The sequence below is a fragment of the Ambystoma mexicanum genome, chromosome 8 (assembly GCF_040938575.1).
Source record: "Ambystoma mexicanum isolate Mex_15411 chromosome 8, UKY_AmexF1_1, whole genome shotgun sequence".
Lineage (NCBI taxonomy): Eukaryota > Metazoa > Chordata > Amphibia > Caudata > Ambystomatidae > Ambystoma > Ambystoma mexicanum.
The window spans coordinates 690,554,415-690,571,543 of NC_090929.1; the positions used below are offsets into that span (position 1 = coordinate 690,554,415).

The 17,129-nt window shown below is 45.2% G+C and overlaps 1 protein-coding gene across 4 annotated transcripts in view; it reads left to right on the forward strand.

Moving 5' to 3' along the window:
* Positions 1–17,129, forward strand: part of SEC31B (SEC31 homolog B, COPII coat complex component) — a 2,991,081-nt gene that overhangs the window by 2,718,447 nt on the left and 255,505 nt on the right. For all 4 annotated transcript variants that reach the window (XM_069610491.1, XM_069610490.1, XM_069610492.1 and 1 more), the window contains one exon: positions 6,336–6,397. In XM_069610491.1, coding sequence (XP_069466592.1) covers positions 6,336–6,397 — 62 coding nt within the window. The remainder of the gene's footprint in view (positions 1–6,335; positions 6,398–17,129) is intronic.

Sequence of the window (17,129 nt, forward strand, 5' to 3'; positions counted from 1 at the left end):
TGGGCATACATTGGGGATTTGGATCATTTTCTGCAGGCAATAATTCTGACTGTGGTTAATCTTCCAATTTTTGAAGGCAACGTTGAGGAAAAACCTTCTGTCATGTGCTGAAGGCATGTCTTCCACTTTCCCTCCAATCTTGTTCTATGGCAGTGCAGTAAACGTGGCAGCAATTCCTTTACCACCACTTTTTTACTGCACAGCCATGATTGCAATGAGGCCCAGTATATTCAATTTGGCTACTTAGCTGCCTCTCCCAACTAACATATTGTAGTCCTCATAAGGGGTGGTAATATATTGTGATTCGGATCTTTCTGCCCTGTTTTTATAATGTTTGTTTGGGGAGATCAAGCTCTAGACCTGCACCATACAGTGATATCTGTTTGTTTTTATAACCAGGACTTTCTGGTACACGCACATTTGTTTTGAAACATAATTTAGTGCTATTATCATCAGAATGTACATGTACAATTTATCATTCTCTGAAAGTGGGAAGGATGAGTCATCTTGCTGTGTTTTAGCACTGTGATCTGGCCTACCAAGACAGATCGTTGCAACAAGTTTGAAGTACATTGAGTCATCTTCTTACTGTCTCACTTATGCATTTCCACTTTGGTTATTGCATGTGTTGAATATATTCACCAAAAATGGAGGAAAATGCTACACAAGTTGATCTATAGTGAACACGAAAACTGAAGATGGCCGCCGCCAGAGGAAAAGTCAGTTTTCTATTTCCATGGCGGCCTGGGCGGGAGGATCGCGACCAAGAACACACTGCTCTGGTTTAGCAGGTCAGTGGCGAAGGAGGGAGTTGGGGAAAGGGTACAGGATTTCTTTGGGGGTGGGAGAAGGTTGGGGATGTGGGGAGGCAACAGGGAGGCATTCCCTGTTGCCTACCCACGATCAAAATCGTGCCACCCGGGGTAGGGCCTCGAGTGGCTAGAAATAGATGCTGTAAACCATGTGTTCTCCCCCGGTTTCCAGCCCAGATGGGCTGAGCAGCCTTCCCTAGATGCGAATGATAAGATTGGAACTTACTTGTTAATAACAGCTAGGCAGTAGGCTCACTATCATGTTTGTATTTTATATTATTATTAATGTATGTGGGAATTCTTTATATTGGGTAAGGGCTTCTTCTAGGGTGGGGAACTAGGTCTTGTTCCCCTTTTTGCACTTGTGCCACTTTCTTCCAAGTACAGACTATCAATAACCTACTTAGTTTTAATTAACATTAACTACCACAGTACCTCTGCCTCCCCAAAGCATCTTTTTAGTTGATTTCAATTGGAGGCTTTCAGAGACGTGCACGCAAGCGCTCCTAATAAATTGTAATATCTTCACTTTGCTTACGTGCACTGCGTTTCAGCACAACTCTTAGAAACTCACTCGTTACTGCATTCTTGCTTTTGGTCAGCTGCTTTCTGGGACTTGAGGACAGGGTCTTATCACCTGCCCCTCATATACCCCATAAGGACTCCTCCATTCAGGGGAATGAGCACTTCTTGGCCATATAAAAGGGACCGGCCAACTTCTCGGCTCCCTTCTTACTCTCGTACTCCGGCTTCCTAGAGACACAGCTCCCCCGCCACGCCTCGACACTTCACTGCACAGGGTCTTCCTCAAGTGTCTCGGTACCCTGTTCTCCTCTAGTTTTCCACAAGCTGTGCTGGCCTTCTTGCTGCGACACTCACACCTGCTTCACTGCTTTTCTTCAAACATGGGCCTCTCCTTTTATACACCTCTTCAAGTGATTTAAGGTATGCACAATTCTCCCTTTTTGCCTGACCACAATCAGGCCAATTATTGGTACATGCCTGACCTTCAGATCTGTACATTTCAGGCTCCCTCTTCTTCGTCCCAGTAGTATAATGGCACTCTTCATAGGTAACTGCATTACTCTTGGGATGATCATCTTCTTCCCAGTACTGGCCTTCACTTTAGGAGGAGAAGTAGGATAAGAACGACGCTATCGTTCAAAAGCTGAGGGAGGGTAAGTTATATCACTGTGAGAAAAGGGGATACTGTGTCTCGGCCTCTCTCCCCAGTTCCCAAGGACCCTCCGCACAGGTGATCATCGCTTGTCCAAACCCAGGGTCAGGATCCAAGAGCTATGGCCCTTCCCTGGCCACCTGAACAGAAGATCACTGGGGAATAGATGTGAGCGTACCTTCCGGTTTCTCACACTATCCATTGGAGAATTGGGGGAGGCAGGGGTACTGTGGTAGTTAATGTTAATTAAAACTAAGTAGGTTATTGCTAGTCTGTACTTGTGAGAAAGTGGTGCAAGTAATGGGTGGGCCTTGTGGGTCATTAACTGCGGCTAGACCAGGGAGGTCCTAGCCCATCCAGAAGGAGGCTAAAGCTTGGTGAAGGGAACCCCTGAGACCCTTTGACATTTGTGTTATGAACCAAGGCAGGAAGCTTACGGAAGAGCCCTGAGTGCCCTTGCAACTGTGTTCATTGTGCATCCAGCTTGGAGAAGAGACTTGAGCTCTTTTGGAAATGTATTCATTGTGCAGCAGAACTTGAAGCTTGGGGAAGGGGAGTCAGAGCCTCTTGAGAACATTGTCCCTTTGAACTGTATCCTGAACGAGGAAAAGGGAGCTAGAGAGTGCTCCAATCTTTTACTTTAAAACACTATTTTGAGTTAGACTACCCCCGCACTACATTAAGGTATTTAATGTGAGGGCAAGCATAGGTTGTGACAGACAGACCTTTGGTTTTGGACTTTTAGACACTGACGTTCCCTAGTTTCTTTAGGCAGGACAATTCCCACCATAGTTATAGGGCATGTTAGTTGTTAAAACCATCCCGATACTGTAATAAAGGTTTTTGAAACTGTTACGTTTGATGTCTGTCTCATCTCTTGATACCATGCCTGTCTCAAAAGACATTTGAGGGAAGGAAGGAAAGGAACGAGACAGACACTCCAGAGGCAAAACCAAGCTCATCTCGCCCTACCAACACCCTGCCATCTCAGCCCCAAGTAAATATTAGGACCAGAGCTTAAGAAGGGCCTCTTCTCCCAGGCGCACCCGGTTATCCCCCACAGGCAAATCTATGACTTCCACTCACAACTGCTCTTTCTAGATTCTCCTATCTCATGAATACCAATCATTTGCGGACATGTCTCCACTGGTTACACATGTCGCCTCCCTTTCATATACTTTGTTGCTTGGTTCCCCCAATGTATTTGTTTTTTACAAGTGGTCTTTATTTTTACGGTATCTGTATATATGTACGAAAATAAAAAAAGAATGGCTGATTTGACCGAATTTCGGCTGAACGAAAATTTCAAACAGCTGAACATTTCGATCTACTCTACCATTTTATGCAATTATAGTGAACAAGGAGAGCAGGGGTTTCGGGTCTGCTGCACCCTTGATCACTATAATCGCATCAGGGCCTGTGCGCTGGTTCCCATGCACGTAAGTGAAGGAAACCAGCATCATAGAGGGATGGCGAAGTCGGCTGCACACTGCGATGTGTGCCGCCAGAAGGCAAGTAAGGGGGCTGGGGGAAGCAGGTTTCAAGAAATGTCAGAGACAAAACCGAAAAGTTATTTTCAGTAAAATAACCTTCATTTTTTTCAGCCTATGACATTTCGTGTTCAAACAAATCATGGACATCCTATTTTTACCTCCTCTATTTAGTCTCTTGGCTGCAGTCAAAGCAGAGTATGATCCTTCACCCATGGTGGAGAATATTTTTGTTGCTTTTCCATGCTCTTAGGATATTGTTCCTCATTCAGGGTCTTGCAAGGTTATTATAATGGTCCCACTCTCAAACAGGGGCCTCTTGGATTAGTGGGATGCCCCCCTAACCTCCACTGTGGCACCTATGTCCCAAGACCCCGGTGTTGATATAATTTTTAAGAAAATTCTAAGATCTCTATTTGCTGCATCTGCAACAGAACCCAGTGCTATTATTTTGGATTTTCTGGCTTGGTTTTCCAATGCTGCAACTTTCTCTTGCTGATATTATACTGAGGTAGTAGCACATTGCTGGATGTCAGGGGGCACCTTTTTACTCTTTCCACCAATTCCAGATTGGTTTTCAACAGCCAAACCCTCTAGTCTGAGGTTTGTAACACCTGATTTGCTCTCACTGCTCTAGAAGGAATAATCACTAGCTTGACCTCAAATACTGCGACTGCTGTTCCTCAGTAAATTGTCTTACACATCTTGGTTTATATGGCTATTAGAGTTCTGCCTTTGCCCACCTCTTCATCCTTCTCAGTAGTCTAGAGCCCCTGATTACTTTGGCCTAAAGAGGTCCTGCATATCATTGAATGCCTTTGTGTTGTTAAATTGGGTCTTATTCATGTACTAGTCACATAGCCAAGAAGCAACTCTTTCTTTAAAACACCTGGAAGCCCCGTGTGCAGTGCTCCTTGTGAGCAGATAAAAAAAGGGGGCCTGGCCTTATGTTATGCGCCCAAGGTGTATAATACTTATATTCTGGAAAGTTAATAAACCACTGTTGTTTGCAACAACTGAAAAATGCATAGGTTTATTTAAAAAAAAAAAAAACAACATGTATGAAACACAATATCAAAACCTTACTATGGTACTGTGACGTTGCACCATAAACAATATGTGATCTAACATTTAAACATTGTAAAGTTTGTTCTTGTCTTGTGAAATTGCATCATAAACAAAATGAGAGATATCCAATTGTTTAATGTCTGGACATAATTCTGTCACAAACATATATAAAAAAGAACCCTAGCACTGTTTACCATAGGGCGCCAATGTTATGTAACACGTTATGTCCAAGCTATATAAGGACATCAGGGCCCAGCGGCCTGGTTAGACAGTAATCTAAGGGAGTTTTTAAAAGGGTGGACATTGCAACATGTGCTAAAATGCTCTTAACAATACACAAAGGTTACACACCATTAATAACTTTACTATTGAGATTAATGCAATTTATGAATGGTGGGAGCAAATATGTGGTCTACGCTATTATGTCTTTGTAAGAAACTTTACATAGGTAGTAGTACGCTTTGGGAATTGTGTGTCAAAATGCATGAATATCTCCGTATGATTGGCAACCAGGATCCGAAAGTACCACTGTTCAGTCAAAAAAGACGGTTTATTTATTGAAACATGAAGAAAATAATTTATTGAAAATAGGATGTGATTTTGAGAGGATGAATGTGGCATGAATGCTTTGGAGAGAATTAAGTTTGTGTACATGCTGTGTTCAGACAGTCTTTGTTTTGCCTTACAAATATTCTGTACATTTTTTTGGAAGAAGTATTTTAACTTAGTTATTTTCTTTTGTTGAACCTTTCATTGAGGTACTTATGAGAAGTAATGTAATATATTTTTCATTTGTATGTCTACCAGGAGTAATCTCTCTCTCTCTATAAAATGCATATGATTCCCCAACTCCTGGAAAAAGGGAAACCCAATAAATATGTATTTATTTGATATGACCGAGGGTTGAATGTCATGGCCCTATTCCTAGAGCACTCACACAAAGGAATAGCTTAATTCTTATTTAAATAATACTTCCTAAAACAGGTGCAGCAGCAAAACTGTCAACCCACCCCTCTCCTTGTTAGCAGCTCTAGTGATGAGGGACAAGAGGCTGGTCCTCCGATCACTGGGGTGCATAGTCTCTAGTTGGTCTCAGTGCTTCCTAGTTTAGTGAAAGTGTGGTCTCTCCTGCCAAGCCGTCACAAATAATATGTGGCAGTGCTATGCATGTCCTTGCTGCTCTTCTCCTCAACCTCGCCTCTCCACATGCCGTAGCAGCTACTGGCTCATACGTTGAGCAGCCTAATTTAAGCTGTCCCTCCTTGCCTATTCATGCCTCCATGGTCCGGTCCTTGGCATTGAGTTTGTCAGTAGCTATCCAGTGTTCCAGCACATTTCCCAGCCAAATGCTGCCATCTCGGAATCATCTTTGTGGTTTGTGGATAAACGCCTCCAATTCCCCGGTCATCCTGTGCCAACCCTACCCTGGGGTTGCACAGCTTCTGTGCAACATGAGCACTGCTAGGTGTGTAGGATCGGGGTAAAGGATGGAGCCTGCAGCTGGATAGTCAGAAGACATCTCTCATTTAGCCACTCAATCATCCGCCCCACCCCCCTTCCAAAGCTTGGTTTTTAAATTATTGTATTCTTTTGTGTTTTGCGTTAATGTTCTTTATTTTGTATGCAATTAAGAACTTCTATTCCTGTGTAGTCATAAAACGTTGTGGGAAGCAAGCTGTACCATCTGCACAAGGTTGAACATTTTTTTTGTCACGTATGCGAGGCATCGGCACAACTGAGGGTATTGAAAAATGATTCACATATCCGTATGTTATATTTTCTTTCTAGGTGGAACTGTAGAAGGTTGGAATGATCCCCCATCTGTCAGGGGTGGACTGTCTTGGAAAAAGGTAGGTGTTGTTTTATAAAGCTTTATATTATCCAGTCAGGTACCCGATTAAGACATTAGGAGGTCATAAACCATGCAATTTAATTCACAAAAGTATGCATGCACAAACTCAAAGATGCAAATCTGAGAAGTCAAGGATAGCAGGATAAATGTTTGGAGTCGTTTGGGACACATATATTAAAGCACTAAAGATAAGGTCAGCTGCCAGAACTGAAGCACTGAATAGTGTTCAGGCCAAGGATGGCACCTTTTGCCAGCTCAACTATCCTACCCTTCAATACAGGATTCTACCAGTGTGTACACCTAGCTTACCATGTGTAAGATGGTAGGGCGATAAATGTCAATGCTTCACATATGAACACTAAACAGTATTCATCATAGATTTAATCTAATCCTACATAAAGAACAATACCATTGACCATAAGTTGAAACCGTAGACATTTCAGAAGGTTTTAACTATCAAAGTTAGTAGCGGCATACGAGTACAGCAAATATTAAGATGTGAGCACAAGTAAAGAAACAAGAGCACGGTGTTGTCGATCTGGTCTCATGCAGGGTGCGTGTGCGTCCAATAGAGTTCTACAGTTAATTTCTGATGTGGAGATCCTCTGGTTGCCCAGAGATGAGCAAATTACCCAATTTAATTGTCTTACATGTAGTTGTATAGCAAAGTCAATAACATTTTTCCTCTTAATGTGTGCATTGGGTCTGAAAAGAGTTTTCTTTCTGCTTTTGATATAAAGTAGACATGGGGGAGGTTTGACCTGTTACCTTTTTTACATCAGCTCCACCTTGGATTTTCTGTCATGTAGACCTTGGTAAAAAAGAAAATTTCCTGGGTAAGTTATTTAGGTCCGTCTGATTTCTTTCGGTCAGTCTTCTGTATTGAGGAATGGTTCTCCTGGAGGTGTCAATATGGTTATTGAGAGCCCAGTCAGTGAATTTGGCTGTACTTTTACCTCCACATAAAAACTGCCAGCCAAAAAGCCAAGTATTGTGGTGCCTGTTTCAATTGCCCATGTGTTTTGCTGGTTTTTGAGTCTGGATACTTTATTTTTAGTATATTGTCCTCCAAACTAATGGGCATTAATGTCTTGTGACCAAGTCCCATTTCCTGGGTTTGGCTCCCCAATCTAGCAGATGATGGGCCAGGCGCAGGCATTCTGGGGATCCACTGGTCACCCCCACATACTCCCCTCTGGTACTTTCAAATTAAATCTAAATCCCAGTTGGTGGACTGCAAAGGATGAGACACCCAAGGGGCAGTAGCTGTCACGACCCTCGCCCAAAACCCCCTCTGGCAAACCCATTGGCCAGGTGGAGTCAGGACTCGGGGCTTTAGAGCCTGGCATCATCTTCAAAAGCCCTCATGGGGCCAGGCTCATACACCATGAACAACAATGTGCTTGGGAACTACTTTATTGTATTGTCAGCCAACATGGACAATACATGTTGTCCTAAGAACCAAGCTATGCGGTCTAGTGTTTTGGGCGTGGCAGGCCTGGAACTACTTTCCCTGGTACTACTTTACCTGGGCTATATAAACCACACCCTGACTGCAGAACATGCTTTGTGTTACTTTGCAGCTTGCAACGTGACGCTCACCGTGTCCAGCTATTCCCTCGAACCTCGGAGAAGCAGAATCTTCAAGGAGACAAAAGGAACATCATTAGCAGTAGCATCTTACCTGCAGTCTTCATCTTTAAACACTTGCAGCTACCGAGAACAGCTTCCTCGAATCTGCACGCCTCCCGGACAGAACGACCTGAAAGAGGAAGATAGAGGCAACATTAAAGAAAGCTTTAGAGACATTTACAAATTATGAACTGCTCAAAAGGCTTACCTGGCTGGTCGCCTCTAGGCTGGCACAACTCCGGACATTCCACTCGCGCTGAAGAACACCGCGACCTACAAGGAACGAAAACACAGGTTAGCAAAGGCAAGACTTCGCAGCGCTGCGCATTGCGCTTACTTACCGCATCATAGCGCTCTCAATGCGCCATCATTTACCAGCGGGGCTCAACCAAGCCAGTTCGCCACACTGAAGCTCTGCATTCCTAAGGGAGAAAAAAAGAGACATTTTAAACAAAGAAAGGCATGCAGGATAGCAACAAAACTAAAGAACAGCAATAAGACCTACCTGAACAATATCAAATGGGCCAGTGAAATAACTGGACCGCACTCGCCCATGAAAGACAACGCGCCCCTGCAAAGAAGCCAGGACGGAGAGCACGCCTAATTCTACCACAAGGTGAGGAGAGGGTGCCAGAGGGACTGAAAGCATACGGGGGTGGAGGGAGGATACTTATCCCAGTCGGTCAGTCTTGAACACAGTCCTCCTGTATTTTCAGAAAGAACCTTCCCCACAGACCACATCAGGGCAAAGCTGAGAAGCATACCAGCGGGTAACCCCCTGGGTGGTGTCCCTGTGGATACCAAGTGAGCGTAACAGCAGCCGAGCCCAACATTAATCATGTCATCGTGGATTCTGTGAAGATACAAGAACTGCAATGGAACCACTTTTTTGGTACAGTGGCCAATTGTTCTTGGAAAGGTCTTCTCTTTTCTAGAGTTTATTTTTCAGTGAATTCAGTAATCGTTTAAGTGATTTAGTAATTTGTGGCATTCTTGTTGGTGAGCTCCTGTCTCTGAGACGTTCTAAGGGTAAACATTAGCAGCAATCCAGATAATATGGATGCCAATGAAAAGAGCCAACCTTGGGCCTGCTTCAAAATTATACTTTTATTTCATGACCACAGGTAACGGAGAAATGTCTCTCCAAGGAATTGATTTTTAATATAGAAATTGATTCTCAACGTCAACATACCTTCATCATTAAGATTATTTGGCAGACATCACATTGGCTTAAGATTTATGTTGACGTCACCCTGGGTCACATAAAACCTTCTCAGTAGACCAGAGGTTGTCGGCAAACAAAGGACAAGCTTAATGCAGGTCAAGAATTAGATGAGACACACTTGTCTCTGCTTAATGCTCTTAAGACTGAGATCCTCCAGCTTTGATCTTGAGGTACTATCTAACTGCCTTTTGATTGTGTCTCATTAAGTTGCGATCACATAGACTTTGGTTGAGAGGTTGAATTACAGGAATAATCTTTGACACTGAATTTACATTTGTACTCTAGGTCCACTATGTTGCCAAAATACCTTACTCCACTGCTGTCTCCTCCTCTAGACCCGTTCACAGAATGGATATTGCCTTTACCATGTGACTCTAGCTATTTGGTCTTAGTTCAAATTTATGCTGGTTGCTTTATCCTTGGTCTGAAGCAGAGTTATCAAATTACAGCAGTATTGAAGTGGCAGAACTTGCTGATTAGGCATGTGTTAACTTCAACACACTACCTTCAAGCGCCATACATCTAATGGGCGGGACCATATCCCATTAAGGATAGCCCAGGCTCCATAATCATCACACAAGGCAATACATGCACCTGCGGTCGAGGACAGAAATGGAGCCTCCACTGGGGCATTGCCTCCTATCATACATTGTCAGCCTACAACAGCATGCTCTTTTCCTTCTAGCTCAGTGAAGTGGCTACAAGGTGACATGATAAAACAATGTGAAGCAAATAAATTATAGAAAGCCACCCTAAAAGGGGTAACTGCTTCTGCCATTTTTTTATATTTTTATTTTTTTATAACACATTGTATTGCTTTTCATGTTATTCTTTACATACCTGTGTTGCAGTACCTCGAACACCTGGAGTGTGGTCCAGCCATCCCTAGATTGCGATGGTGTGCCGCCTACAAACAAGATGTGGAGGTCCTTACCCTTTCCTCTCCCACTAATTTCCTAAATGTAAATGACTAAGTGCGCACCTATTGGTGGTCGTATCACGAAGAATCACGAAGTAAGACATCGTACAGATCGGTTCCACCAGCAACACAACCGCGAAAACCATAGAGACCTGTGGTCAACAACAGGGACCGGGCTAAATAGCCAGCAATAGGGACTGAGATTTAGGAATAACTTTTTAAATTAAAGAACTGCTGTCTATGTTGTGTTATACAGGTTAGGGCAGAAACAGGTAGTGGAAGCCCACCGACTCCTTCTGTAATTACCTATTCTTTACATACCACAACATTGGAGTCTTGGGGAGTCGTACAACATCAACATTCAAAGATCATTGGATCCAAGAAGCCTCACACAGTACCCACAAAATAGTATTGTAGCAGCATCTTCCCATTTCTTGGTTGACACATTAAGCAGGTTTGGCAGCCTATTGAGCATCTTCCCATTTCTGCCAGACCTTCTTTGCTTTCTCCGGACATCCTCTGGCTCTATATACCCCTTATTCCATTGCTATACAAATATTTACATCTGCAACCCATTGTTCAACTTGCGGTGTTACATCAGATCTCCAAAATTTCGCTATGTTTCTCTTAATCAAAGCTGTAGTAGTTGAAATAAATATTTGTTCAGACAACGTCAATGTCTCCTCTTCTTCCATTCTAATAACAGCAATTTGGGTTCTCTACGGATTACACGTCCCAGGACTCTCGCGAGCTCGTCACAGCATTGCTGGCAATACTGTCGAATATGCAGGCATTCCCATAGTATGTGGAAGAAGGTCCCTTCCTCGCTTTGGCAGCGCAGGCAGTTTGGGTCTGCAGTCTTGCTCCAGTGCTAAAGAGCCACTCTAGGATAGTATATTCTATGTAATATCTTTAGCTGAATGAGCCGGGACCTGGAAGATACGGCCATTTCACGGGGGTACATCAGCATCATGACCCAGTCTTCTGGTAGGATGGGGCCCACATCCCTCTCCCATTTAGCTTTCAAGCTTAGTAATTCAGGTGTAGCAAAGGAGGTTATAGCACTATACATGACAGAGGTGATTTTAGTATCGATCCAGTCTAAAACTATGTTTCTCTCCATGGGGGTGCATTCTGGCATGTTATACAGAGTGCGTGTTGAAGTTGTGTATAACGATAACATTCAGTTTCAGGAATATTAAACTTCGTTTCTAGGTTTTCGATGGGCACCAACTTACCCTCTGTTATTACAACCCCCACTTTCGTTATCCCCAATGACACTCAGCTCGGCCATGTGGGGAGTTCGCTTACTTCGGGGAGATTCCCATTTCCCCACAGGGGTTGTATTGGGGTAATTTTTTATCCCATCCGATAAATGTATGGATCTCCGCCCAGATTGTTACCTGAGACAACATTTTCATAGGGATTACAGTGTTTATTTTTTGGTAAAGACACTCCGGGGGGGCTGCCTTGGTCTCAGCAATCTCTGCCTTCACATGTGGTAGCGATGTGTCCCTGTGTAAAATGTCATTTACCCCTGCCATCTGACTTGACCAGTAATAACTCTGCAAGCGTGGTAGTCCAATACCTACCTCCCCATATGAATATGGACCGCTGTAGTGTACAGGGTGCTATCCTTGGGGGTCTGCCTCCCCATAAGTTTTCTGAGAACGCGTTCTGTAGGACGTATATTAAACGGGGCAGGGCCATCATTTTGAACAGCGCTGCCCTCCCCAAGAGGGTCAGCGGTAAAGAGATCCAGTGGCGTACATCTTCTGTGAATCTCTCCACAATTGGTTGGAGGTTTCCAAATGTGTATTCATTTAGGTCTTTTGTGATCTGTATACCTAAATAACGCAAGTGGTTTCTTTCAACTCAGTAAGGGCAGTGCTCCAGACCATCCCCCATTTCAGTAATCGGGAAAAATATAGATTTGGACCAGTTTACCCTCAGCCCACTGAAAGCTCCATATCGTTCTAGAAGAAGTGTTACTATGGGGCAAGAGAACGCTGGGTCTTCTAGATATATTAGCAGGTCACCTGCATATAGAGAGACCTTGTCTTCCCAATTAGCCGACCCTCGAAAGCACCTCCATGTCTGTATATCCCTCAATAGTCTAGCCAGGGGTTCTATTGCTAGTGCAAAGAGAATTACGGAAAGGGGATAGTCTTGTGTCCTTCCCTTCCCCCGTTTGAAAGGTCTTAATGTCCAGCCATTTACCCTAGTCTCAGCTTCAGGGGCTTGTAAAGAAGTTGTACCCAGCCCATATATTGTTCGCCAAACCCTATTCAATGCATTATTTCCCATAGTGCCTCCCAGTAGATCGAATCAAATGTCCCTCGTCCCTACGTTCTAGCCACGCCAAAATTTTACCTGCTTTGTCACCTGTTTCATAGATTCTGGCTCTCATTGCTCTATGTGCTTGTTTGGCGCTGTCTAGGGCTATGTTTTGCAGGCGTTTTTGAGCTATTATAAGTGAACGATGTGTGTCTAGTCGGTCACAGGCCAGATGTGACTCTTCCGCTTGCTTAACTCTCCATTCTGCCTCTTTCATTTTTTTCTGTTGCGTCTTTTTATGCGCCGTGGTCCAGGAGAGAATCTCTCCCTGAAGTACCGGCTTGTATGCTTCCCATAGTACCCCCCCCCCCCAGGCTACCCACTGATCCTCTGTTTAGTTCAAAATATGATTTCGTGGCTGTTTGTATCTGCTCTATGAGATCTGGAAAGCCTAGGTAGCAATTGTTAAGGCACCACGATGGGGGAAGGATTGGCCTCAACGTCGCAAACTCCATTAATAGCAGGGAGTGGTCTGATATTCCCAGTGGGAGCAACTCTGCCAAGGTGGCTTTGTGTATGACAATCGCTAGGAGAAAGAAGTAGGACAGCCTTGACAATGAGGCGTGAACCCCGAGTGGTATGAATATTCTCGTGCATCAGGGTGTAAATCTTGCCACACATCCCTCAGTCCCGTTGCGTCGGTGAAGGTGGAGAGTTTGGTATGAATTCTAGGGTTTTCCCTCTTAAATGTGTGCGATCTAGTTCTACATCCATAACTTGATTGAAGTCTCCCCCCAGGATCAGCGTGTCTGACATTTCGAAGGGAGTGTGTCCCCCAACGTATTCCTTATCTTTGATAGATCATCTCCCAGCTTGCTGGCCTCGGAATTTTTTTTTCAGTAGAGGGTGCTGCGTTGACGACCCTCGAGCCGATGTCCCTTGACGGCCTCCGTATCGGCGCCGACGTCACCACGCGTATAAATAGACTTGCGCAGCGTCCGTTGCTCAGTTCCGTTTTTCCGCGCTTCGTGGGGCCTCGGAATATCGTTGCTCAGTTATTCAGTCAAATATATCAATATATTCCTCGTGAATACCGACTCGTACTCGATGGCTTCCTGAGCTGAACCGACCACTCCACGGTCCGGCTTCAAAAAATGTCGAGACTATGGAAAGAAAATGTCGTTGATGGATCCTCACAGGATCTGTTTGTGGTGCCTGGGAATCGAGCACCATTGTTCAGAGTGCGAGGACTGCATGTCCATAACGGCAAAAGCCTTGAAGGAGCGTAAGGGGAAGCTCGAGAGAGGTAAGGCAGTTAAAACTTCTTCTAACGTTTCGTCGGCGGAGTCGAGACATTAGTCTCCTCGCCATCACAAAAGACATTCTCATTCTAGGTCTCGAAGCAGTTCCCATCACTCTTCGAGATCTAAGCATTCAAAAAAGAGACGTCGAAGTCCCCTTCTTCGTCTTCGTCTTCTTCCGTTTTCCCAAAAAGGGTCTCCTGCCCCACAAAACATAGCTCTCAGGCTGAGTGGGAGGAATTCAAGATGCTAAGCGTCTTCGAGAAAGCGGCCTCGACCCCCTCGAAGACTGCTGAGGTTGATACCCTGGGTGAAAGACCCGAAAAATCAAAAAGCCGCCAGTCGCAGTATCCGGCGAAAGAAGCCACTCGAGAGCGTCACGAACCCTTGAGTAAAGGCAAAGTTGCGTCTTCGCCGTCGTCGAAGATCCCTTTGACACATAGATCGGCGTTGCCGACACCGTTATCGAAGGGTTCTTCGACACACAGGTCAGTCGATTTGACGCCGTCTTCGACGTCAACGCTGAGAAAGGATAAACCCACGGCCACCTCACAGCCAGTGGCCATCCCGAGAGCCTCGAGCACGAGAATATCGTCAACAACCTCGAGTAGAATCCCGATACTCTCGAGTTCATCGAGGCCTCTACCACCTTTCTCAAAGCCTTTTTCGATGGCTTCGAAGACTTTAACGTCTGCGTCAACGACGTCGACGTTTTCTCAGCCAATCATGACAAATTTGGCTCCTTCTGCTCTGGAAATGGGATTTATACCATTTTCAAGACATGACCACTCCAGGGTCTTATCTTCTATTTATGAAGAAGGGGAGGATTCGGATCAGGAAAGACCTTTTGAGTTGCAGGGATCTGCAACTCCTGCACCAGAGGAATTTACCTCTGAGGAAGGTAGGTTGAAAGACCTCCATGAAACCCTACAGGAAGCAAGTGGGTTGGACACTTCCCCAGAAGTGGAATTTGCCACACCAGACCCAGGGGAACATGCTGAAACCCCTTATAGAACTTTGATGGCAAGGATAATAGAGTTTATGGGATGGTCCACACCCTCACCTGCTTTTCAGCAAGACGACCTCACAGACATCTTGGTCAAAGGTCCACAGGAGGATCCTCTGGTGCCATTTCATGCGGCATTACAAAGGAGAATATTGAAAAATTGGGAAACACCTGAAGTAATCCCGGCACTTAACAAAAAATGATCAGCTAAATATCGGGTGTCTTCTGCTGACCCTGAATATTTATCCAAACACCCAACTCCGGAGAGTCTGGTTGTTCAGGCAGCTACTTCAGCAGGTAGTAAATCGGCTTACCCTACTGTTCCACAGGACAGGGATGATAAGAGATATGACTCTATGGACAAAAAAGTATTTTCCGCATGTAGCATGGCATTGAAATCCATCAATGCTACTTGTACGCTCGCAAGGTTCAGCCACACACTTTGGGAGTGTGCTTCATCAGCTGCTGACTGCCTCCCGGAGGGAGAAGCAAGGGAAGCGTTTCTCAACATCATTAAGGATGGTAAGGACGCAATGTGCGAATCCCTTCAGACTGGCATCGATCATGCTGACAGTATCAGCAGGGCCATGGCGGCAAGTACAACAACCAGGAGATTTGCTTGGTTGTGAAAGTCTGGTTTTGCTTCAGATGTGCAAAGCAGACTCTTGAAAATGCCCTTTGACGGCTCTTCTTTGTTTGGTAAGAAGGCGGATGACAGTTTAGAAAAACTACAAACATCAAAGGCAGCAGCAAAATCCTTAGGAGCTGCAATCTGTTAGACACAATATCCCCCATTCAGGAACCTCTTGGAGAGGTAAGTCCTTTTGCTTCGATTACGCATTCGGAAAGGGCAGAGGACAGCCGGTTCAAATGGGTCAGAAGAAATTCACCCGAGGTGGACGGGGTAAAAAGACAAAAGCCGCAGCAGCAGCAGGTGCCTCTTTACCCTCTGCATCTGCATCAGCCGCCTCCAAACCGCTTTGAGGACTCTCTTCACAAAACACCAGTAGGGGGCAGGTTAACTCAACATCTGACGGAATGGCAGGCTATTAGGTCAGATGCTTGGGCATTGGAGACAGTTGCCCAAGGTTACTGCCTGCCTCTTCTACGCATCCCTCAGAGTCATCCACCGGGGAACAGCTCTCTGAGAGTTCCAGATCTGCTCCTCTTGCAGGAAATTGTAGACCTGCTAGAGAAAGGTGCCATAGAACCGCTACCTGTAGCGGAGAGGAACAAGGGCTGGTACTCCCCCTACTTTCTCATACTGAAGAAAGACGGAGGACTGAGACCTATCTTGGACTTAAGAGAATTGAACAAGTTCCTCAGGAAGGACAAGTTCAAGATGGTAACTCTCTCTCAGATCCTTCAGGCCCTCCAGCTCCAGGACTGGCTGGTATCTCTGGACCTCCAGGATGCTTATTTCCATGTGCCAATCCATCTCAAACAAAGGAAATAACTGAGGTTCGCAATTGGCGGCTCTCATTATCAATTTCGAGTTCTGCCATTTGGGCTGACCTCCGCCCTGAGGATCTTCACCAAGCTAATGTCGGTAGTGGCTGCAAGTCTAAGGAGGGAAGTGATCCACGTCTACCGCTACCTGGACGATGGGCTGATCAGAGCTTTATCTTTGGAACAAGCTCAGATCCAGCTAGATTATGTCTGCCACTTCCTTCACAAACTGGGCTTCTCCCTCAATTTAAAGAAGTCACAGATGATACCATCACAGAGACTCCAGTTCATTGGAGAGGTCCTGGACACTTCCCTGGGAAAAGCCTCGCCACCAGAGATGAGGGCTCAAGATATTCTGCAGATGGTCACCAAGTTTCAAAATGCCCAACGTCTCCCAGCCTTCGACTTTTTGAGGTTGCTAGGCCTCATGGCATCCTGCAGCTTCCTTGTGCCAGAGGCTCGCCTGAGAATGAGATCTCTTCAGTGGGCACTGAGAATTCAGTGGTCGCAATTCTCAGGGAGAATGACAGACCCCCTTCAGATTCCGGACAAGGTGGCTCGAGACCTTCAGTGGTGGGCCTACCAGGAAAACATCTTGAAGGGGGAACAGTTTTGGCAACCATGGCCGGAGATAACAGTAGTCACAGATGCCTCACTCACGGGGTGGGGAGCCCATACCAACGACTTGACCATCAGCGGTCGTTGGTCTCCATCGGAGTCCACACTACATATCAACCTGTTAGAGCTGAGAGCAATCAGACTAGCGCTGAAGGCTTTTCTGCCATCTGTACAGGGTAAAAATGTCCTGATAATGACGGACAACACAGTGGCCATGCACTACCTCAACAAAAGAGGAGGCGTAGGATCACTGCCACTGTGCAGAGAGGCAATGCAGCTCTGGTTTTGGGCAATTCAAGAAGG